This window comes from Sminthopsis crassicaudata, chromosome 3, assembly GCF_048593235.1.
Source record: "Sminthopsis crassicaudata isolate SCR6 chromosome 3, ASM4859323v1, whole genome shotgun sequence".
In the NCBI taxonomy this organism is placed as follows: domain Eukaryota; kingdom Metazoa; phylum Chordata; class Mammalia; order Dasyuromorphia; family Dasyuridae; genus Sminthopsis; species Sminthopsis crassicaudata.
In genome coordinates, this window is record NC_133619.1 from 364,900,902 (window position 1) to 364,925,962 (window position 25,061).

The following is a 25,061-nucleotide window of genomic DNA, read 5'->3' on the forward strand; positions in this document are numbered from 1 at the left end:
ATTAATTATACTTGTTTTCCCAATATTGAATCATTTTTGCATCCTTAGTATAAATACCACTTGATAAAAAATAAAAATATTCACTGTTGTCTGCTTATTAGGATTTTGTTTTAAAAGTTTTAAATTAATTTCATTAATGATATTGGTTTTTAGTTTTCTTTCTGTTTTATTTTTCCTGTGCTTAGGCATTGGGACTATATTTGTGATAGTAAAAAAAAGTCTAAGTGCTTTCTTTCTCAACTTTTGAGAATAATTTGTGAAATATGGGCTCTGTTTCTTAAAAGTATGATACAAGTCTCCAGTTACTTTGTGAGGACTAGGATCCCTCTTCCCCCTTACAGATAAGAAGATGAGAGACAACTCCAAATTAGATATATCCATCTTAGGTTTGCGGTTGTCGTTTTGGTTAGGCAATTGGGGTTAAGCGACTTGTCCGGGCTCACACAGTTTGTTAATATTAAAGACTTCAGATTCAGTGCTCCATCCACCTTGCCGGTGAAACCCCATAAGTTATCACGCCCAATTCCACTTTTCTGCCCGCCCTTCAGTAGTTCTGGGCAAAATCTGGGCGGAGTTTTAGGTTCCATCAGCCTTCCCAGAGGACTGCCCTCACTGGATTCGTACCTTCTCTTTAAAGCAAATCAAATAACTTCACAGCAAGTCTGTTAGAGGCCAAGAAAAGATGACACCAGGCCGGTCGTACGGTCTTCTATTTCTTGTCATCCTGTGGTCTTTGGCTAATGCCCGTGAGTATGCCCGCGATCCCTTCCTCTCCGTCCGGGTTTAGACTTCGGACCCATTCCCGGACTGTTTCTACTTTACATCACAGATGCCCCTTCCCCCCATCCCCGGCACATCCCCATTTTCCAGAATGTAATCCTGTCGGCCCGTATCGATTCAAACTTGTTTAGTACTTTTGCTTCTAAGTTCTTCCTGTAGTTATTTGTATCGCGCCGCAAATGAATGATTCTATTCGCCCGGGGTCCTCATTCCAGGGCTGATATTAGGTTTAGTTACGAGTTTTTTTCCCTTTGTAGCACTTCCCCTTCACGGCCCCCCCTCCGGCCCTTCCCCCCCCCCCCCCCCCCCCCCCGTCAGTCCCAGTCTCCTTCCGGGCCCGGTGCGTTCGCTTTGGCATTTGCCGAGTTCCCTTCCCCCAACCACTCCACTCTGCATCTCTGCCCCTCGAATCTCTTACTAGTTTGGAAACGTGGAAAAAAGCCGACTTTTCACTCTCTTCCTAACATCTTCTTTCCCCATTTTCATCTGTTAATGGCTTTTACCATTTTTTTTTCTTTCACCCCATCCCGCCACTCACTCCACTCCCCCCCCCCCCATCCTTGCTTCCCCTCCCGGTGGAGAAATATCTTAGGAGAAATAGTAGAGTGGGAGTGGGAGTTGCTGTTGGAGTTGGGTGTGGGGCGCGGGCTCGGGCTCGTGGCTGCAGCTACTGAGGACTGGCACAAGTTCAGCTATAACTCTTAGCTAAATGGAGAAGGCGAGAATCTTTAAAGAGTGTCTTCAGTTGGGTCTGGTGCCCGGATTTCTTGGACTAAGCTGCGCTTGCTGACCCTGGACCTTGGGAAGAGCACTGTAGTTTGTAGGTGACAATGGGTGCATGTCTTTTTCCTAGGGGAGCAGTGTTGATTGCGTCACACCGGTGGTGGAGTGCACTGTTCTCGGCAAGAGTATTAGAGTGTAAGAGTCTGGTCCTGAGTGATTAAACCCCCTCCAGGAAATAAATGTGGGAAGGTACCTAAGCAGAATGTAACAAAATTACTTTATGCAGTTTAGCACAGCGCTTGATCTATAGTAGGCGCTTGCTAAATGTTGACGGGGTATGGATGCTTTTTTTTCCCTCCTCAGCTAGGAGGGGAAAGATAACAATTTTATAAAAGACATATACAATGTAAATCTAATAAACACACATACCCACCCAAAGTAGAAGATACAAAATAATAGTCATTTCAAGAGGAGATTAGGGAGGTGATATGTTTAAAAAAGGGACTTGAGGGCTGGCAAAGGAGGGCACCACAGAGTGCCAGTCATAGAAAGAGGCAGCTGCTGGGTAGAACTAGGACTTGTGAGAAAGGGCAGATTGCCAATGATCTTGTGATGATAAGAGCCATCTACACCCAGAGAGAGCACTGTGGGCACTGAGCATTTTCACTCTTTTTGTTGTGGTTTGCTTAAATTTTATTTTCTTTCTCATTTTTTCACTTTGATCTGATTTTTATTGTACAGCAAGATAATTGTATAATTATCTATGCCTATATTGGATGTAACACACATTTTTACCTTGTTTAATATATTTTGGATTACTTGATGTCTAGGTGAGAGGGAAGGGGAGGGGGAAATTAGAATACAAGGTTTTGCTTGGGTCAGTGTTGAAAAATTATCCTTGCATATAGTTTGGAAAAAAAAAAAAAAACTTCAATTGAAGAAGAAGAAACCAGAAGGGCAGGAATTGGCAATGGCTTCTTCTTTTGGCCAGCGTATTTGCTGGAGGTGATTGGACAAAGGGCATGGCAATGAGATATAAATGATGGGCAGACAGATCTTTGGTCTAAACATAGAAACTTTCTTTCTCTTCTCCACTGATGACAATTATGATTATTTCACCTCCATACATGAAATCCTCACTTTAAGAGTATGATGGAGATGGGAATAGATAGTGGGAAATATAGAGCAGAGGTATTGCTATGGTGTTGGGTAGAGATCAGTTAAATCATTAAATATTTATTAGGTGCCTACTATATGCTAGGGTAGTTAATTGGTGAGGGGGATAGAGCAACTCAGGAAAGGGGATGAAGAATATAACTTTCTAAACTCTCAGATCCATATAATAAAAGACTGCAGGTCTTAGAATATTATATACTGACAATCAAAAAAACTAGAGTTGCAGCCAAAAACATTAGACTCAGCAAAATTAAGTATAATATTGAATGAGGGGGAAAAGGACATTCAACAAACTGTCAGATTTTCAGGATTTTGTCTGAAACAAAACTGAACTCAATAGAAAAATTAAAACATAAGAACCAACATCAAAGATTAATTTCAAAGGATTCAATAAAGACAAATTATTTATACTTTATACGGGGAAATTTATAAACCATACATCTAAAATTGGCATTAGTAATTTGGTAGTCCAAAAGAAAGATTGGGATAGAGTTGAGTATAATGTGACATTAAAAAGCAAAATCATCTAGGAAAAGGTAAAAATAGTAATTATGCTATAGGAATAAGGTATGATAGCAAGAATCAACACAGAATTGGATAGGGGAAGAGAGCCAGAAGTGCTGAAAACCTGCTTGCAATGGAAATGGGTTAAAGAGGAACAATATACATACATCTTACACAAACATAAACACACAGACACAGATACACACACACACAGAGAGAAAAAGAAAGAGAGAGAGAGAGAGAAAGAGAGAGAGAGAGAGAGAGAGAGAGAGAGAGAGAGAGAGAGAGAGAGAGAGAGAGAGAGCACCCTCCAAAATCTATAAAGAAAAAAAAAGAGGAGGGAATAGAATAAGGTGTATAGAAGGGTGTGTAAATCAACAGGAATGGGACAAGGCATGTAGATTGATGGGAAAGGGATAGAGGTTGGGAAAAAAGCATAGAAAAAATGGAGTATGGGGTTTAGATTAATGGGAGTGGGATAAGGTGTGTAAATTGATAGGAAGGAAATAGAGAGGGAAAAGATGGGGGGAGAATGTAAGGGAGTTATCCATGGCAGGGGTGGTAAGGGGTGGTGGTGGGTAGAAGTGGTGGGGTGACAGGGAACTTAAGTATTAGCAAGGCAAGTCTACAAGTAGAAGTAAAATAGAAGAGTTAACAGGAATAGGAAATGAGAAATAGACACAAATATAATAATAATGATCAAGAATAGAATTAATTAGAAAAAAATTAGGGGTGGTAATCATTTATCTCAATCAGAATCAGACTTAAAAAAAGATTTAATCAAGAGAGAAATCTACATTATATATTTTAGATATATGTGCATATGAATATTTACATATGAGTATTGTGTACATGTATGTATATGTATGTGTATATATAAATATGTAAGAGAAAATATAAATATGTAAGATGTTTGTGAGAGAATGTGTGTGTGTATTGCTATTTGAACCCTGTTTGATGGAGTTGGGAAGTAAGGAAAGGGGGGGGAAAGAATAAAATAAAAAGTGACTACAGAGAACTAAACTAAAGAAAATCTAAAGGGAAGCAATAAAAAGATGGGCATGCTTTCTTGATATGGAAATTAATTGTTACATATTTCAAATCTTCTCTGATGTTCTGGGCACATAGAAATGTTTTGTTTATTTTCCTTTTCTGTTTTTCTTTTTCTTTTTTCTTGTATTTAGTTTTAAGTAAATATTTTTAAAAATAGAAAAAAAATCACTTTATTAGATCTATCTGTATGTTCTGGCCTTTGAAACCTATTTTGTCAATCACTGTCTTAGCTAATTCTACACTGTGTACTTTGCAGATTAGACAAGCTTCTCTCTCACACACACTCTTACATACATACATATATAAATATATATATACACACACATACACAAATGCACGTACGCACATATCTAAAATAATTTTATATGTCTGATATGTAATATAGATATCTTCTTTGATTAAAGCTTTTTCAAGTTTAACTTTGAGATCAGTGATTAGTATCCTCATTTTTTTTCTTACAAATTCTACTCTTTATCATTGTTGTTTGTGTATATTTCTCATTTCCTATTCCTGCTAACTCTTCTACATTATTTCTACCTGTTAAACTTCCTATCACCCCTCCCTGCTTGGATACCTCCTTTATCTTCTTCCCCTCCTTCCCCTACCTCTTTATCCCATTCCTATGAACCAATACACCATTTCCCACTCTATTAATCTACACACCCTTCTATATCCCACTTTATCCAATGCTACCCTTTCTGTCCCTCTTTATCTTTACCATTTTCCCACTCTTGTTGATTTGCCCACTCTTCTATACCCCACCTGATCCTATTCTTCCTCCTTATTTCTTTATAGATTTTGGAGAGTGTTATATCCTTCATTGTGTGTATGTGTGTGTGTGTGTGTATGTGTATGTGTGTATACATATACACAGATGTAAATGTATATAATTTTGCTCCTCTTTAACCCATTCCCAATGCAAGTGGTTTTTCAGGTTTCTTAGTCCTTTTCCCCATGTAATTTTTCTTTGTTGATTCTAGCTATCATATCTTATTCCTGTAACGATGACTATTTTTACCTTTTCCTAAATAGTTTTGCTTTTTTAGAGTTATATCATACTCAGCCCTACCCCAGTCTTTCCTTTGGATTACCCAATTACCAATGTCAATCTTAGACACATACGGTTTAGATTTCCATATTATAGAGCCTAAGCAATTTTTCCTTATTGAGTCTTTTGAAATTATTCTTTGTTGTTGACTATTACATGTTAAGTTTTCTATTCAGTTGTTTCGTTTGAGACAAAATCCTTGCTGAATTTAATATTTTTGGCTGCAACCCTAATTTTTTGATTATCTATAGTATTTCAGGACCGGAGATCTTTTATGTAGATACTGATAAATCCTGTGCATTTCTCATTGTAACTCTAGGATATTTGAATTGTCTTTTTTGTTGTTGTTGCTTGTAAAATTATCTCTTTGATCTGGGGGTTTAGAAATTTAGCAATGATGTTTTTTCTATTTTCCTTGTAGTATCTCTTTGGGGTTGTGATAGTTGGATTTTTTTTTCTATTTACTTTCCCCTCTTGTTCTATCAGTTCAGGACAATTTTCCTTAAATATTTCTTGTATTATTGTGTTATTGGATTTTTTTTTTTTTTTGGTTTTAGCTTTCAGATAGGTAAATGATTCTTATATTGTCTGTTCTTGATCTGTTCTACAGTTGGGATGTTTTTCTTATAAGATGTTTCACATTCTCTTCTATTTTTTCATTCTTTATATTTTTCAAAAATTATTTCCTGGTCTCTTTTAACTCCACTGACTTTCTCTTCCCAATTCAAATTTACAAAGAGTCATTTTTTTCTTTAAAACTCTGAATATTCTTTTCTAATTGATTGACTTTGTTTTCATAACCTTTTGGGTTTTTTTTTTTTTTTGTACTGTTGTTTATTTATTTTTTAGTTTTCCCTTGATCTCTCTCATTTGATTTTTAAAGTCTTTTGTTGAGTTCTTCTATAATTCTTTTTTGGTTGGTAGCTATTTAACATTACTCTGTGAGATAGAGGAAGCTTTTTTCCATTACAGTATCTTCCTCTGAACTTCCCTTAGTTGTTCAAATTTTCTAATAGCTTATTAATTTTGTAGATCTCTTAAGAAAATTATTTGGTTTATAATCAATTGTCATTTATGATTTTATGGATTTTCCCCTTGTAATTTGGGTGACTAAAGTGATATACATGAACATATGCAACACGTTGCATATATTATATAGAGATATGTGTCTATATAATATTTAAAGTGACAGAACAACATAAGGTCTTTGGTATTGAGAGAATAAGTAGACTATGCAAAGGAATGGTCCTGGAGTTCGGAGGTAGCATATAGATAACATTGAAAATTGTCTGGGTGAATAATAAGTTCTTCAATTATTTCAGTGGTAGAAAGGATTTCTCAGAAATGATAATGTTAACTATATTATGCAAGATGATAGAGAGGGAGGTTTAGTTTCTTCATCTGTAAAATGGGAGAATTATATTTTAGTGAAAAATGCAGGGAATTTGTAAGGAAACCTGAGAAGTATTATGGAAATATAAGCAATTGTAATGATGCTGTTCATTTGAACTTTCATATGTGACATAGAGTTTTTGATGTTTTTAAGTAGAGAACTAAAGTCTTGGACTGAGGAAATGAGTAATAAAATGAGTAAAAAATTATCAGTGGGAATATGGCAAATGAATCTATTGGAATAGATTTTAGTTTCTCATGTCCTGGAGCCTGATGAAAAGCAGAGAGTTCTGGAACATTCCTCCTATTAGAGAGGATGATAATGTTGAATGTGCAATATTACCAGAGAAGGTACTGAATCAGTGGTAAAGGTTTTTTGTTTGTTACTGTTTTCGTTAGGCAATCGGAGTTAATCGACTTGACCAGGCTCACACAGCTAGTTAAGTATTAAAGACTTAAGAATCTGTGGTCTATCCACCCTCCCAGGGATACCCTTCCTAGCTATCACGCCCAATTTAAGTTTTCTGCCCGCCCTCCCGTAGTTCTGGTTTTTGATTGGGCAAAATTACATTTCGCACGGGGCGAAGGTTTTCAGGTTTTTGTCAGACAGTCCACAAGACAGCCATCAGTGAGTTCTTGCGTTCTCTTCAAAGCAAATCAGATAATTTCACAGCAAGTCTGTGTAGTTTGGGGCCAAGAAAAGATGGCACCAGAAAAATAAAACAAAAACCCGTCGTACAGCCTTCTAGTTCTCTTCATCCTGCGGTCTTTGGCTAATGCCCGTGAGTATGCCCGCGATCCCTTCCTCTCCGTCCGGGTTTAGACTTCGGACCCCATTCCCGGGTCTATTCCTACACCCCAGCTGCCCCCCTTTCCCGCATCCGCCTCCATTTCCCACCTGTCTTTAGGATGTAATCAGGTCGGCCCGTATTCGATTCAGACTTGTTTAGTCCTTTCGCCTATAAATTCTTCCTGTGGTCCCACGCGCATGAGTGAGTCTATCCGTCCGGGTCCCTCTTTCCAGTGCTAATACTAAGTTTAATTACGAGTTTTCTTTCCTTGGTACCTTTCCCTCTCCCCGTCGCCCCCTACCCCAGCCCCAGTCTCCGTCCAGATCCGTCCTTTTTGGCATTTGCGAAGTTCCCTCACCCCAACCCTTCCCCTCGCATCTCTGCCCCTCGAATCTCGTCCAGTCTCTTGCTAGTTTGGAAACTATTGGAAAGAGGCGACTTGCACTTTCACCCTCTTTCTAACATCTTCTTCCCCCAATTTCATCTGCTTTTACCGTTTTTTGTTTTCTTTCACATCACACTTCCCTCCTCCCTCTTCTTCCCCTCCCCCATACGCCCTCCCCTTCCCCCCCCTCCCCGCCCTTCCACTCCCACACATCTTTTGCTGAATTATTCTCTTGTCTTTCCGCTCCATTCTTTCTTTCCCCTCGCGGAGGCGTACGTAATATGTTAGAAGGTTGGAGGGGACGTGAGACTTGGGTGGAGCTCGGGTTCCCGCTCGGGCCCGGGCCCCGGCTAGTGGCTGCAGGTACTGAGGACTGGCCCAAGTTCAGCTACAACTCTTAGCTAAGTGGAGAAACTGAGACTCTTTAAAGAGTGCCTTCAATTGAGTCTAGCGGCCGGATTTGTTGGACTAAGCTGCGCTTGCTGACCCGGGATCTTGGGGAAGAAAGCTGTTGTAGGTGTCGGTGGATGCACGTGGAACTTCACTTCTTCCCCCAGGGGAGCAGTGGTAGCGGCACAGCTGTGGTGAACACTTTTCTGTGCGGGAGTACTAGACTGCGGGGGGTGATGCTGAGTGAGACAGTGAAGGCATTTGAGCAGGATGTTACAAAGCTGCTTTATGCACAGCTTCGCACAGCGCCTGATCTATGGTAGCGCTTACTAAATGTTGGTTGGTGATGGATGCTTTCCCTCCTCAACTAGCTGGCACAGTGTATAGAGTGCTAGACCTGGAGAAAGAGGACCTGAGTTTAAGATCCTGCTCACACAATTAGTGGCTGTGTGACCTTAGGCAAATCACTTAATCTCTATCTTCCTTGGTTTCCCCATGTATAAAATGGAGATAATAGCACCAAAGGGTCATTGTGAGGAAAAAATGAAATATTTGCAAAGTGCTTAGGCAAACTTAAAACATTGTAAATGCTAGCTATGCCATCTCAAAGCCTTACCTAGATTTTCAGATTTGAGAAGTTAGATTCACCATCAGTCATTCCACAAGCAGCAGAGGTATTAGGTGTTGAGGGATATAAATCCAAAAAATTTTTAAAACTTGTTTACAAATTAGCTTACAATCTACTGGGAGAGACATACGGTGTGAATCTAATAAACACATATACCCACCAAGGTAGAGAATACAAAGTTATAGTCATTTGAAGAGGAGATTAGGGAGGTGATATGGTTTAGGGACTTGGGGGCCTGGCAAATGAGAGCAGCAGAGAGTGCGAGTCGTAGAAGGAGGCAGCTGCTGAGTAGAGCTAGATGGTGCGACAAAGAAGGGCAGGATTTGGTAGTGGCTTCTCCTTCTGGCTGGGGTATTGGCTGGAGGTTGGTGAACAGAGGACAGGGTCTTGAGATATAAGTGATTTGGGTAGAGATCTTTGGTCTAAACATTAAACACTTCCTCTCTTCTCAACTGATAATAATCATGATTAATTCTACTTCATACAGGAAACCTTCACTCTCAGGGTTGAGTGGATGTGAGAGTGGTTGGTAGGAGAGAGAGAGAGAGCAGTGGAGCTCCCATGATGTTGGGTAGAGATCAGTTAAATCATTAAATATTTATTAGGTGCCCAGTATATGTTAGGGTAGCTAGTGGTGAGGTGGATAGAACACTCTCAGGAAGGGAGTTGAAGGATGTAGCCTTCTAAACCCTCAGATCCATGCAATGAAAGACTGCAGGTCTTGGAATACTATATATAGACAATAAAAAAAAAAAAAAAACTAGTGTTGCAGCCAAAAACATTATATCCAGCAAAAGCAAGTATAATATTGAATGGGGGGGGGGGAGCAAATTCAACCAGCTATCAAGTTTTCAGGATTTTGTCTCAAACAAAACTGAACTCAATAGAAAATTTAACATATAAGAACCAACATCAAAGACTAATTTCAAAGGACTCAATAAGTTCAAATAGTTTCTATATTATATGGGGAAATTTATAAAATATACATTTAAGATTGACATTAGTAATTAGGTAGTCCAAAAGAAAGATTGGGTTAGGGTTGGGTATGATGTGACATTGAAAAGCAATGGTAAAGGTAAACTAGTAATTATGTTATAGGAATAAAGTGTGATAGCAAGAATCAACACAGAATTAGATGGGGGGAAAGGACCAGAAGTCCTGAAAACTCCTTGCATTGCCAATGGGTTAAAGAGAAACAATATATACATACATTTTATACACACATACACAGAGCACCCTCCCAAATCTATAAAGAAATAAGGGAAAAGAATAAGGTGGGATGTGGAAGGGTGTGTAGATCAACAGGAGTGGCACAAGGGATGTAGATCAATGGGAAAAGGATAAAGAGGTAGGAAAAAAGCATAAGAAAAAGTGGAGTATGGAAGGGTATTTATACTAATGGGAGTGAGATAATAAGAAAAGGATAATGACAGAGGGAAGATAAGGGAAGAATATAAGGGAGGTATCCATGGCAGGGATAGTGGTAATTAGTGGTGGTGGGGTGACAAGGAAGTAAACGGGTAGATGTAAAGTAGAAGAGTTAGTAGGAATAGGAAATGAGAAATATACACAAACATAACAATGATCAGGAGTAGAATTTGTTAGGAAAAAAAGTAGGGGTGGTAATCATTGATCTCAATCAGAGTCAGACTTTAAAAAGATTTAATCAAGAGAGAAATCTACATTATACGCTTTAGATATATGTGTATATTTAATTATGTATATGTTTTTATTTATTTTTATTTCATCCTAGATAGGAGACAAAGATTATCACATTAAGGGTGCCATTCCCAGACAGGCAATAAATAAGACAGTATTTCTTTATGTTTATCAAGTTGTCATGGTCTTAGGTTTTTTAGGGCAGTACATCTGGGGATGTAAAAATGTCGTCCACATTAGTGTGTGAAGAGCTAGGAATAAACTTCTAATTACAGAGTTTCATGATTATGCTTCTCACGGTCCAGAGGGGTGTCCTTCCACTTCAGAATCAACACAGAATCCCATCTAATAGAGATGGGGGAAGAGAGCCAGAAGACCCAAAAACCTTCTTGCATTGGGAATGGGTTAAAGAGGAACAATACACAAATACATTTTACACAAACACACACACACACACACAGAAAGATATGGCACCCTCCAAAATCTATAAAGAGAAAATGGGGGAGGGAATAGAATAAGGTGGTGTATAGAAAGAGTGGGACAAGGCATGTAGATTGATGGAAAAGAGATAGAGGTAGGGTAAAAGCATAGGAAAAAAATGGAGTATGGAAGGGGGTTTAGATTAATGGGAGTGGGATAAGTTATATAAATTTGATAGTAAGGGAATAAAGAGAGAGGAAAAAGGTGGGGGGATAATGTAAGGGAAATATCCATGGCAGGGGTAGTAAGGGGTGATGGTGGGTAATACTTGTGGGGTGACAGAGAAGGCAAGTTAACAAGTATAAGTAAAGTAGAAGAGTTAGTAGGAATAGGAAATGAGAAATATACACAGACATAATAACAAGGATCAAGATTTCTCAAAAATAATAATGTCACCTATATTATGCAAGATGATATACAGGGAGGTCTAGTTTCTTCATCTGTAAAAGGGGAGAATTATATTTTAGTGAAAAATGCAAGGAATTTGTAAGGAAACCTGAGAAGTATTATGGAAATATAAGGAATTGTAATTATGATGTTCATTTGAACTTTCATATGTGATATAGAGTTTTTGATATTTCTAAGTAGAGAGCTGAAGTTTTGGACTGAGGAAATGGGTAAAGAAATTGACATCTGAATTATCAATAGGAATGTGGCAAATTAATCTATTGGAACAGATTTTAGTTTCCCATGTCCTAGTGCCTGAAGAAAAGCAGAGAGTTCTGGAACATTCCTACTATTAGAGAGGATGATAATGTTGAATGTGCAGTATTACCAGAGAGGGTACTGAATCAGTGATAAAGGTTGAGAGACTATTCCTAAATCTTTATTCAGAATTTTCAGTGGTGTTCTTGTAGTTGAGAGAGGAGGAGAGGGGTGCAAGTTCTTCCAGTTTGGTGTGTGTCCTTTTTCATAGAAAGGGAGGAGTCATTGCAATTGGGAGTCCAGACCTAATGGGAAAGAGGTCAGATTCAGAAGCATGCATAACTGGATAAAGGATCTAAGGTGGAAGAGGGGAAACTACAAGTCAGTTTGCTGAAGACATTTTCTTGGATAGAGCAGATGGAAGAGAATAGGAAGAGAGATTTTTGTCTCTTAATGAGGCATTTATTCCTACTCTGCTCTTTTCTTTCTCTTTCAGAATCTCATGTTCTTCAATACAATATATTTGGCCCCGTCAATTTGGATGGAGAACCCCACTTATTTTCAGTCCTTGTCTACCTAAATGATGAATTATTCCTTTATTATGATAGTAAAAGCCAGATGCTTGAGCCTCGAGGAACTTGGTTGGATAGGATTATGGACACAGTCCCTTGGGAGACAGAGAACAGGAATCTGAAAGAGATTATAAATGATTTCAGTTTTATTCTGGAAAAAGCTACGGAGCAGAGCAACCAAAACACAGGTAAATTTTGGGCTTAGAACAAGGGCTAGATGAGTGTGGGATTCACTCTACCTAGAAACTGGGGTATAGTGGGAGGCTGCTGTATTGGGAGTTAAAAGACCAAGTTTTGAATCTCCAGCTTTGTCCCTTACTACTTGTATCACCCCAGGCAAGTAATTTAACCTTCCTGGGCCTCAGTCTCATTATTGTATATTTAGGGAGATCCCTTCAAGTTCTAAATCTTAGATCCTAGAAGACTGGGGAGAGGTGCTCATATTTTCCTCTTCCTTTGTAAGAGAGTGTGTGGAATCTGGGGATCTACTGCGGGGAGGACTGGAAGGGACCTAGGAAACGATTCTTATAATTCAGTAAAAAGGGAGAACAGAACCATGACCAGCATGGGGTTGGGGTCTGGGGCAGATTCTCACACCTTCCAGGAAATATTCGGCTGTGAACTCTATGAAGATGGGAGCATCAGAGGATTTTTGAGATTTGGTTATGATGGAGAGGACTTCCTTATCTTCCACCCAGAGACTGTCACCTGGGAGGCAGTCCACCCTGCTGCTAGCAGTCTGAAGAATGCCTTTGAGGCACACCCAGTGGAAACAAGGAGACAAAAAGCAAAGTTGGTCGGAGATTATGGTGAGAAACTAAGGAAGTACCTGAAAGTTTGGAACGAGGAAAAAGGAGGTAATGACCTGAGATAGTGTCCCTCACCCCCACCACTCTTGAAAACCACTCCCTCCATCCCTTTTCTCCTGCCTGCTTTTTTCTCATCCTGTATATAGGATAAGAAATCAGTCCTACCTTTGTTTGTTGCTGGGGTTAAACTTCTCAGTCTCAGTTCCCACTTGTGTAAAACAAGGACCAGAATGGGTATAACACACAAACTTTTGTTTGATGGGGAGCCTGGATACTTGGAAACTGGATTAGACTTTGTTGTTAATGGTGGGGGTAGGGCTCTCTGTGTCCTTCAGTAGGAAAGAGGCTGTACCTTCACCTCTTTCTTCATTTTGGTCTCTTCCCCACAGTGTTCCCTTCACTGAATCTGACTCAAAGCAAGGACACAAAACAGCTGAAGTGTGGAGTTTACAACTTTTTCCCTCGGGACATCAAGATAACCTGGTATGGGAATGGCTCTGCACTGAGCCAAAGGGACCAGGAAGAAGGTATCATTCAACCTAGTGGAGATGGTACCTACCAAACCTGGGTGTCTATGCCTGTCTACTTTGAAAAGTCAAATTATACTTGCTATGTGGAACATCACGGAAGGAACCAAAGCATCTCTATATACTTGGGTAAGTAGTAAAACAGTCATAATAAAGAGACAGCTGGGAGTGGAACTAGAATTCTTGTGGGAGATTCAGACTCAGTTTCCTCATAAATTCAATGAAGGGATTAGAACCAATTATCTCTAGTTTGTTTCTATTTTTAACAGTACATGAGTCTAAGGGAACTCTTATTTGCTTCCCCACTGTAAAAGGGCATGAAAGGCTTTCTTAGTGTCCTGATAGAGCTACAAGATTCTCCCTTCAATGTCCTCATGGGAGTAATAGTTCACTCAGTCTTATGGGATCCAAAAGGGTGATATACTATAAAATCTCTATTAGAAATTCAGAAAAGACTTATCATAGAGGCCTAGATCTGCAACTTACCATTTTTTAAATCTACAGTCAACGCTCTTGAACTTCCTCAGTCTCAGTTCCCACTTGTATAAAACAGGGAAATGACCCACCTCTCAGGCTGGTGGTGAGGAAAATGCTTTGCCCACCTTAAAATTTATAGAAATGTGATCTCTCATCAAGAATGTCTTCCAGGTCCTGTTTCAGAAGCAAACCGAAGATATGGGATTCCTCCTCCTATGTTTTTGTTGCTGCTGTACATGATATATGAAATTATGATCTGATAATGGAATATTATTGTTGTATAAGCAATGACCATCAAAATGATTTCAGAAAGGCCTGGAGAGACTTATATGAACTGATGCTAAGTGAAATGAGCAGAACCAGGAGATCGTTATACATGGCAACAACTAGAATATACAGTGATCAATTTTGATGAATATCTTGAAAAATGAGATGATTCAGGCCAATTTCTGAAGAGACCATCAAGGTTGCATCACAACATAGCATTTTCACTCTTTCTGTTGTAGTTTGCTTCAATTTTGTTTTTTTTCTCATTTTTCCCTTTTTGATCTGATTTTTCTTATACTGTATGACATTTGTAAAAATATGTATAGAAGAATTGCACATGTTTAACATATATTGGATCACTTTCTGTCTAAGGGAGGAGGTAGGGGTAATGGAGGGAAAAATAAGAACATAAGATTTTGTAAGGATAAATGTTGAAAATTGACCATGTATATATTTTGAAAATAAGAATCTTTAATTAAAAAAATAAAATTGTTTTAAGAAAAAAATTAAAAAATATTTTTAGGGTTATATAATTTTATTATTGTTCATCCTTTGAAGAGGACCATGACAGCAGGTTGGTGATGCCATGAAATGCCCACAAATGGGATTGAAGTGAGGGAGGGATGTGCAAGGTCACACATCTCACTTTCTTCTCCAGAGACAGAGGGTCTACTGGCCAGATAAATGAAGAAGACTGGAGTTGGCCCCAGATGAAATGGGATCATAATTTTATCCTGAGCTAGACAAAAGGGGCCTCTTAGAAATGCACTAGTCTAATGGCTTGGAAAAGGTCTAAGAGAAACCATGGGGAGGGAAGGACAAAAGGTGAAGTAGTAACATCCTAAGTATTAATAAATGTCTTACCTCTTTATTTATACATAAACTGCTACATATTTGTTATTGGAGAAATTAAATTGATTCTTTATCATTTAACATATCCCATTTTGCATGGTTTCTCAGGCCATGTTCCTTAAGTGCCAAGGAAAGGGCAGGATTAGCCTCATTTGAATGTCAGCTCACTTCTCCTATTATAGTAAGATAGTTGTATTGCTAATTATACTTGTTCCACAACTTCCAAGATCCTCCTCTTTTCCTGTGTGTCAATAAAGAAGATACCTCCCCATTGTGGTTACTGACCTTATTGAGTAACTTGCTTCTGATCTGATTTGTTAAATTACATGTTTCATTGTTAATGAACTGATTTTGCTTGAAGAATATACTTCACTTTACCTTTATTGAGTTTACTTGTGATGTTATTACACAAGTTTATTGATATTGTCACTGTTTTACTGCTCTTTTATTTTGTTCATGGCTATGCATGTATTTCTATATACATATACATCTTATATGTAATCTAAACCTGTATTCACTGATACAACCTGTTGAGCAATATTTTATTCTGGGATATACCTATTGTATGTATTATTTAGGTGTAGTTTCTTTGAATAGAACCTGGAGATGATTACCTTGGCAAAAAAAAAGAAAAAAAAAGAAATGCCCCAATTTAGACAAGGTCAAATAAGACCAAAGGGATTGATAGGATTCCTTTGGAGTCTGTGATTACATTCATGAGTGTTCTTCAGTCATTCTAGTTGTCCATGTATACATGTCCCCCTCTTCTGGGAAAAATCCAGTGGACTCCTTGCATTAGTACATCCAAAGCAGAACTCATCTTCCCTTCCCTAAATGCCACCTCATTCTACTGTTTCTAGATCAACATCATCTTCTCAGCCCCTCCTACTCACAATCTAAGAGTCGTACTGGATTCCTTGCTATCTTTAACCCCTGACTCTCTGTTCTAACCTTTAACCTGTTGCTAAGGTCCTATTGATTTGATCTTTGCAACATCCTTTCTATACACCTCCTCTTTTATGCTGACACTTCCACCATTCACTACCTTATGCCTGATTTATGGCAGTGCCCTGCTGGTAGGTCTTTCTGCTTCTGTCTCAGTTCTTTCCTCTTTTCAATCCATCTTTCCTCCCCCCTTCTTATATGTGTCTATTAAGTTTTTAAATACACATTTTCTTATGAATCATGTTGGGAGAGAAAAATCAGAACAAAGGGGGAAAAACCATGAGAAAAAAAATGTTAACAAAGCATGTTGTTGATTTAGATTCAATCTCCATAATCCTTTTTCTGGGTGCAGATGGTTCTCTCCATCACAAGTTCATTGAAATTGGTCTAAATCACCTCATTATTGAAAAGACCTAAGGTCATTTATTAATTATATTGTACCTAGGATATACTATAACATATTTAATATGTATGGGAAAGCCTGCCATCTAGGGGAGGGGGTGGAGGGAAGGAGGGGAAAAATTCGGAACAGAAGGGAGTACAAGGGATAATGTAAAAAATTACCTATGCATATGTACTGTCAAAAAATGTTATAATTATGAAATTAATAAAAAAAATTATTGTTTCAGCTGTTTTTCAGTTGGTTCTTTAGAATTCTCCAAGTATACTATCTTAGTGTTTGCAAAATGATAGTTTTGTCTCATCGTTGCCTACACCTTGTCTTATTTTATTGCTATAGCTAGCATTTCTTTTACAATGTTAAATTATACTGATGTCTTAAGCATTTAATATGTAACATTTTGTGACAGTAGGAACTTCATTTTCCCACCACCCCTCCCAAACAGAGATCTTCCATATTGTAAGTCTTCAATTACTTTCTGCTTTGGAATCATTTGATCAGATCAGTGTCTCCTCTAAGAACCATTACTCTATAATTCATGTCTTTTCTCAGTGTATTTGTTACTTATTTCTTACATGCTGTTTCCTTCTTTCTATCTATGTGATATTAGTTTATTAAAATGCCAAGACTGCTTTTAATGTTTTCATATCTCAGGCATTTCCCACAGTGACAGATACCTGGTAATTTTTTAATAAATGTTTATCAATTAACAAATCTTCTGTGTGCTTGATAGATGTTATACATTTTATAATATTTGAAATGGGACTCCCTCTTTTATTATTGCTTCTTTTTCATTTTTATGTAGAAATGTTACTGAATTTTGATGATTTATTTTGTAGCTATAACTATTGACTTAGTATCTATGGATTCCTTAGAATTTTCCTAGGAAACAATCATATCATCAGTAAATAAGGGTTTTACCTTTATTTTTTTTACCCCCCTTTTACCCGTCTTGATGCATTTAATTCGTTTCCCGTGTCTTCTTGTTCCTGGCATTTCTGTAACAAAAACTATCAAAAAAAAAATACAGGGGAGAGAAGAGTTTATTGCTTCATTCCTGTATTTACGGAAAAAGATTCAAATATTGTCCCTACTGCAAATGGTGTTTGCTTCTGGATTTAAGATAGCTGCTTTTTATAATATTTTTTAAAAGGTGCCTTTATGCCTTTATACCTATACTTTCCCTGATTCAAGTGTTTTTCTATGTGAAAAATATAGATGATCATGTGATTTTGGATGTTTTGTTTTTTAATATAGTTGATTACACTCCTGTCCCAATGTTGAATCATTTCTGCATGCCTGGTATAAATACTACTTGGTCATTATGTATGATTTCTTGTTTTACAATTTTGTTTTAATTTTTTTTAGCTAATTTCACTAATATTTGGCTTTTTAGTTTTCTAAACTACTTTATCTTTCCTGAGTTTATGCATTGGGACTATATTTGTGTCATTAAAGATTAAAGAAGTCTAAGTGCTTTTTTTCTCAACTTTTGAGAAAAATTTGTGAAGTATGGGCTCTGTTTTTTAAAAGTATGATAAGTCTCCAGTTAATCTATCAGAACTAGGATCCCTCTTCCCCCTTACAGATAAGAGGATGAGAGGTTCATAATATGATCCCAAATTAGATATCTCCATCATAGGTTTTTTTGTTTGTTTGTTTGTTTGTTACTGTTTTCGTTAGGCAATCGGAGTTAATCGACTTGACCAGGCTCACACAGCTAGTTAAGTATTAAAGACTTAAGAATCTGTGGTCTATCCACCCTCCCAGGGATACCCTTCCTAGCTATCACGCCCAATTTAAGTTTTCTGCCCGCCCTCCCGTAGTTCTGGTTTTTGATTGGGCAAAATTACATTTCGCACGGGGCGAAGGTTTTCAGGTTTTTGTCAGACAGTCCACAAGACAGCCATCAGTGAGTTCTTGCGTTCTCTTCAAAGCAAATCAGATAATTTCACAGCAAGTCTGTGTAGTTTGGGGCCAAGAAAAGATGGCACCAGAAAAATAAAACAAAAACCCGTCGTACAGCCTTCTAGTTCTCTTCATCCTGCGGTCTTTGGCTAATGCCCGTGAGTATGCCCGCGATCCCTTCCTCTCCGTCCGGGTTTAGACTTCGGACCCCATTCCCGGGTCTATTCCTACACCCCAGCTGCCCCCCTTTCCCGCATCCGCCTCCATTTCCCACCTGTCTTTAGGATGTAATCAGGTCGGCCCGTATTCGATTCAGACTTGTTTAGTCCTTTCGCCTATAAATTCTTCCTGTGGTCCCACGCGCATGAGTGAGTCTATCCGTCCGGGTCCCTCTTTCCAGTGCTAATACTAAGTTTAATTACGAGTTTTCTTTCCTTGGTACCTTTCCCTCTCCCCGTCGCCCCCTACCCCAGCCCCAGTCTCCGTCCAGATCCGTCCTTTTTGGCATTTGCGAAGTTCCCTCACCCCAACCCTTCCCCTCGCATCTCTGCCCCTCGAATCTCGTCCAGTCTCTTGCTAGTTTGGAAACTATTGGAAAGAGGCGACTTGCACTTTCACCCTCTTTCTAACATCTTCTTCCCCCAATTTCATCTGCTTTTACCGTTTTTTGTTTTCTTTCACATCACACTTCCCTCCTCCCTCTTCTTCCCCTCCCCCATACGCCCTCCCCTTCCCCCCCCTCCCCGCCCTTCCACTCCCACACATCTTTTGCTGAATTATTCTCTTGTCTTTCCGCTCCATTCTTTCTTTCCCCTCGCGGAGGCGTACGTAATATGTTAGAAGGTTGGAGGGGACGTGAGACTTGGGTGGAGCTCGGGTTCCCGCTCGGGCCCGGGCCCCGGCTAGTGGCTGCAGGTACTGAGGACTGGCCCAAGTTCAGCTACAACTCTTAGCTAAGTGGAGAAACTGAGACTCTTTAAAGAGTGCCTTCAATTGAGTCTAGCGGCCGGATTTGTTGGACTAAGCTGCGCTTGCTGACCCGGGATCTTGGGGAAGAAAGCTGTTGTAGGTGTCGGTGGATGCACGTGGAACTTCACTTCTTCCCCCAGGGGAGCAGTGGTAGCGGCACAGCTGTGGTGAACACTTTTCTGTGCGGGAGTACTAGACTGCGGGGGGTGATGCTGAGTGAGACAGTGAAGGCATTTGAGCAGGATGTTACAAAGCTGCTTTATGCACAGCTTCGCACAGCGCCTGATCTATGGTAGCGCTTACTAAATGTTGGTTGGTGATGGATGCTTTCCCTCCTCAACTAGCTGGCACAGTGTATAGAGTGCTAGACCTGGAGAAAGAGGACCTGAGTTTAAGATCCTGCTCACACAATTAGTGGCTGTGTGACCTTAGGCAAATCACTTAATCTCTATCTTCCTTGGTTTCCCCATGTATAAAATGGAGATAATAGCACCAAAGGGTCATTGTGAGGAAAAAATGAAATATTTGCAAAGTGCTTAGGCAAACTTAAAACATTGTAAATGCTAGCTATGCCATCTCAAAGCCTTACCTAGATTTTCAGATTTGAGAAGTTAGATTCACCATCAGTCATTCCACAAGCAGCAGAGGTATTAGGTGTTGAGGGATATAAATCCAAAAAATTTTTAAAACTTGTTTACAAATTAGCTTACAATCTACTGGGAGAGACATACGGTGTGAATCTAATAAACACATATACCCACCAAGGTAGAGAATACAAAGTTATAGTCATTTGAAGAGGAGATTAGGGAGGTGATATGGTTTAGGGACTTGGGGGCCTGGCAAATGAGAGCAGCAGAGAGTGCGAGTCGTAGAAGGAGGCAGCTGCTGAGTAGAGCTAGATGGTGCGACAAAGAAGGGCAGGATTTGGTAGTGGCTTCTCCTTCTGGCTGGGGTATTGGCTGGAGGTTGGTGAACAGAGGACAGGGTCTTGAGATATAAGTGATTTGGGTAGAGATCTTTGGTCTAAACATAAAACACTTTCTCTCTTCTCAACTGATAATAATCATGATTAATTCTACTTCATATAGGAAACCTTCACTCTCAGGGTTGAGTGGATGTGAGAGTAGTTGGTAGGGGAGAGAGAGAGCAGTGGAGTTGGTGGAATTGTGGGGAAAAAAGAATAAAAGAAAAAGCAACTACAGAGAACTAAAGAAAACCTAAAAAGGAGCAACAAAACGATGGACAGTATTGAATACATCTTCTATTATTATATATACTTTCTTGAAGTAAAAACTAATTGCTACATATTTTGAATCCTCCCTGATATTTTGCTGGACCCATGGAAATATATTTTCCTTTTCTAGATTTCTTTTTCTATTTTATTTTTTATTATTTTGTATTTAGTTTAAATAAATGTTTTTTAAAAGTAGAAAAAATTAACTATTAAAATCTGCCTCTGTTTCCACTTTTGAAGCCTGTTTTGTCATTCACTGTCTTCAATAGCTCCACATTATGTAATTTTGCAGATTAGGTAAATTTACCACACACACACATACACATTTAAAATAGTTTTTATATGGGTGACATATATGGTAGATTTCTCTCTTGATTAAATCTTTTTCCAGTTTAACTTTGAGATCAATGATTACCTACTTCTTTTTCTTACAAATTTTACTGCTGATCATTATTACTATGTTTATATTTCTCATTTCCTATTCCTGTTAACTCTTCTACAATGTTTCTACCTGTTAACTTCCTTGACACTCTACCCTGCCCCTATGGATACCTCCTTTATCTTTTCTCCCCAAGCTTCCCTTATCTTTTTATCCCATTCCTATTAATTTATTCACCTTATCCCAATCTATTAATCTGAACACCCTTCTGTATCCCTCTTTATCCTGTTACCCTTTTCTTCCCTTTTTATTCCTTTTCCATTAATCTACATGCCTTATTTCACTCCTGTTGTTTTGTACACCCTTCTATATTCCACTTCATGCTATTCCTTCCTTCTTTATTAATAGGTTTTGGAGGGCACTATACCCTTATGTGTGTGTGTGTGTATGTGTGTAAACACACATATCTAAATCTACGTATGTATTGCTCCTCTTTAACTCATTTCCAATGCAAGCAAGTTTTCCAGTATTACTAGTCCTCTTCCCCCATATAATTCTTCTATGTTGATTGTTGCTATTACACCTTATTCCTATAACATAATTACTATTTTTACCTTTTCCTAGATTGTTTTGCTTTTTTAGAGTCATATCATACTCAGCCCTACCCCAGTCTTTCCTTTGGACTACCCAGTTACTAATGTCAATCTTAGACATATGGTTTAAATTTCCATATAAAACATAAGCAATTTGTCCTCATTGAGTCCTTGGAAATTAGTCTTTGATGTTAGCTCTAATATGTTAAAATTTCTATTGAATTCAGTTTTTTAAAAGACAAAATCCTGAAAAATCTGACAGCTTGTTGAAGGTCCTTACCCTCATTCAATATTATACCTAATTTCCTGAATATAATATTTTTGGTTGCAACCCTAGTTTCTTTGATTGTCAATATATAGTATTTCAGGACCTGGGATTTTTTATTGTAGCTATTGATAAATCCTGTGAAATTCTTATTGGATCAAGTAGTTATTTAACAATACTCTGTGGGATAGAGGAAGCTTTTTTTTCATTTCAATATCCTCCTCTGAACTCTCCATCTTTTCTATTCCTATAGTAACTTTCTATAGTTGGTTCTATTTCCTTTGTCGTCTCATTTAAAAAAAAAAATTACTGTAATCACCTTGATGAGGTAACAGGGTACCAAATGATGAGGTAAATACCTAATGATGAGGTATATACCTCAATAGGATTAAAATTAATTGAGGTCTAGTGGCAGGATTGGGGTACACGGAGCTCCCCTGCAACCCCTTAGGATTCGGAGCAAGGATACAAAGTTAAATCAGGTCTGGTGGTAGTGAGAGTCCCCTGCAAATGAATTTACAGGCCTGAAAACCTAGAGTGATAAAAAGAGGTTTATTGTAGAGTTTGGAAGGTTAAAGTCTGGTTAGTGAAAGGCATTAGATAGAGGAAGATATACACCGAAAGTGGCGGGACAGAGAGTTTGTGATGCAAACCATAGTTGCTGGCATCTTTCAACTGTCCACCAAGGGATGATTCCACCTTGGCTGTTTTTATCTGCTTGAAGGGGCATATGGGTGGAGCCCAGATTGATTCCTCCATAACCAGAATCCACCAAGTGGGGGTTAGGCTGCCTGAGCAGATCATTAGAATGGGGGCTGAAAACCCAAGCCAGCCCAGATCTGGTGGGGGCTGGGTACAGCCCAAACTGGCTGGACCAGATCTTGAAAATCAAAGATCAGTCCCAAAGGAAGTTGAAAATCAGGAATGGAATCTTAAAGGGGCTATCGCCCCCATCAACCTCTAGTCCTGGAGTGGAGTGGGGGTGGGGGAATGGTGCCTTTAGTTTTAGGTCTTCCTCCATCTCTTTCCTCTCAGCAGGAACTTAAAACCAAGAACTCTACTCTCCTGTAAATGACTGCCTTTCCCTCCCTGCCTTGCAGTTCTGTCCTCACCAAGTGTGTGCTGTTTACTTTTAGCGCAGGTCAGTATCTCAGCAGCACAGCTGAACTTGGCATTCTTAGTTATGCCTCAGTTTTCCTGAATTATTATGCTCTGAATAAATTATGCTTCACTTCTTTGTTCTTTAGGAATGGAGAAAGAGGCTCTGAAATACCAGTGAGACATAAAACTCCAAGTGGCTTATCTCAAATGCCTACTGGGATAATTCCCCCTTCTTTTGAGTACTGCCCCTCACCTCATTATGTCCTGGCCTCTTATCTTCATCCTGTCAGGACTAAATATGATACTTTCCTGGAACTATGGTTTGTCCATTCACCCAGTATCCTCTGCCTTCCTGCCTTTGTTACCCTTAGCTATAAAAGTCCTGAATTAATCACTCACTGCTGGATGCTTTGAGACAAGGGTCTCATGCAGCTAGCTGGTTTTAGCTAGTCTAAATTCTCCACAATTAAAATATTAAAAATCAATCTCTGTCTTGCCTCAGTTTCTCTGGCATTGCATTTGGATTCTCCCATGAGATATGAGATCTGAGAGCAAGATTAGAGATTGGAAAACAGCATGTCTTGGCGGGGAGCCTTGTGTGGCTGGTTCTGGGATTCTTTTTTAGGAAGTTGGTCTCTGGGGAGCCAATTCCAGCCACAGCAAGCACTTACGGGGGACAAAGCTCTATTTGACCTATGTGGAGAACCTGGTTTGAAACCACTGCTGGGTAACTTTTCTGTCTGGTTTGTTAGAAAATCTGAGAACCCAGAAAAAGTTGGGTTGATGAGCTATGCAACTTTGTGAAATGCCAATGGAACATCAGGTGGCAATATCTGGTTTTGGTGCTTTGGGGCACACATATGGATGCTTTTAAAACATAACTTGGGTCTGAGTACTTTTAGGCACAAATCTGAGTGCTTCTTTTAAGCACAACTTGGTCTGGGTGCCTTTGGACACAAATCTGGGTGCCATTAGGCACAATTTGGTTCTGGGTATCTTTTTGTGTAAAAGGCAGAAATTACATGTCGGCACACTCTGTGAAAGCAGAGGATGCATGCTGGAACTCTGTCTTCCCAGAAATCAGCTGGAGTCAGGGTCACTAAATGTCTTTATTCTTGATCTTTTACAGTCAAGGTCAGAGGGTTAGGCCTAGCTACCTCACCCACACCTTCCTCCCTCAAAAGCCCAGAGAGACTGAGTCAGCTTCTGTGTCTCACTTCCTCTTCCTCCTCATACTCCTCCCACACATGTCACTCCCCCCTCTTTGTCCCACCAATCAAGTCAGCACAGAACAGCTGGGGAGGGTCAACCTTCAAACAAGTTAATAGGGAACTGTCCAATTGGCAGTCTCACTGTCATTATCCAAGTGCATTGCTCAGTTCTAGCCCTTTACAGATGCATCTGGTCTGATCCCTCCAGTTCTACACTGGAGTTTGGAAGCCTAATTAATCTTTGAAAAGGCTCAATTTAGGCTTCTTCGAAGGAGAGATAGTTGACCTGAAATCTCCCCCGTAGCACTCCTGAAATATCAGGAATTTGCCCCTTGTTAAATGTTGTATCTGTGCGGTCTGTTTGTGACTTGTTTGTTGTGTTGGTTTAAGAAGTTCTTTAAGTTTTAAGAACAATGATTGAGGAAGGAATTTGGCAATTGGTCATTTCAAGATAGCTAAAGTGCTTAGCATAAAACAAAATGCTTGTGAATGCTAACTTCTTATTGGTCTTAATTGTAACCTGTTTGCACTAATTTGAAAAAAAAAAAAAAAACAGAGAAAGCTTGGCTGCTTTTAAAATCTGTCAGAAAAGCAGTCTTTTTGAAAATCTGTTTAAAAAAAAATGGGCAACAAAACCTTATCTGAATTAGGTTGCAACTCTGCTTGGGAGGAGGTAAGAGAACAAAAGAAGCTGATATCAATTGTTTAAAAAAAAAAACAACTCTGGCAAAGGAATAGCCTCCTTATCAGCAACATTTAATTAGAATTTCTGTAAACTTACTTAAGTGAGAAAAAGGATATTGGCTTATTGGTTTATTGAATTTTGGGGGCTTAATTGTTAAAGTGCTTTTGTGATTCTGAAATTGTAGGAGATAATTACTATTGCCTTGTGCATGCT

At 38.9% G+C, this 25,061-nt stretch overlaps 1 protein-coding gene across 3 annotated transcripts in view; it reads left to right on the forward strand.

Moving 5' to 3' along the window:
- The window catches only part of LOC141561785 (hereditary hemochromatosis protein homolog), a 52,824-nt gene extending 35,818 nt beyond the window's left edge, over positions 1-17,006 (forward strand). Inside the window, exons 1-5 of one of the 3 annotated variants that reach the window (XM_074301816.1) lie at positions 603-746; positions 12,151-12,414; positions 12,814-13,083; positions 13,425-13,691; positions 14,211-17,006. In XM_074301816.1, coding sequence (XP_074157917.1) covers positions 683-746; positions 12,151-12,414; positions 12,814-13,083; positions 13,425-13,691; positions 14,211-14,299 — 954 coding nt within the window. In that variant the 5' untranslated portion in view covers positions 603-682 and the 3' untranslated portion in view covers positions 14,300-17,006. Of the gene's footprint in view, positions 1-602; positions 747-12,150; positions 12,415-12,813; positions 13,084-13,424; positions 13,692-14,210 lie in introns of those variants that run through there. The other 2 variants (XM_074301818.1, XM_074301817.1) reach the window with 2 other exon arrangements.
- The last annotated feature ends 8,055 nt before the right edge of the window (positions 17,007-25,061 follow it).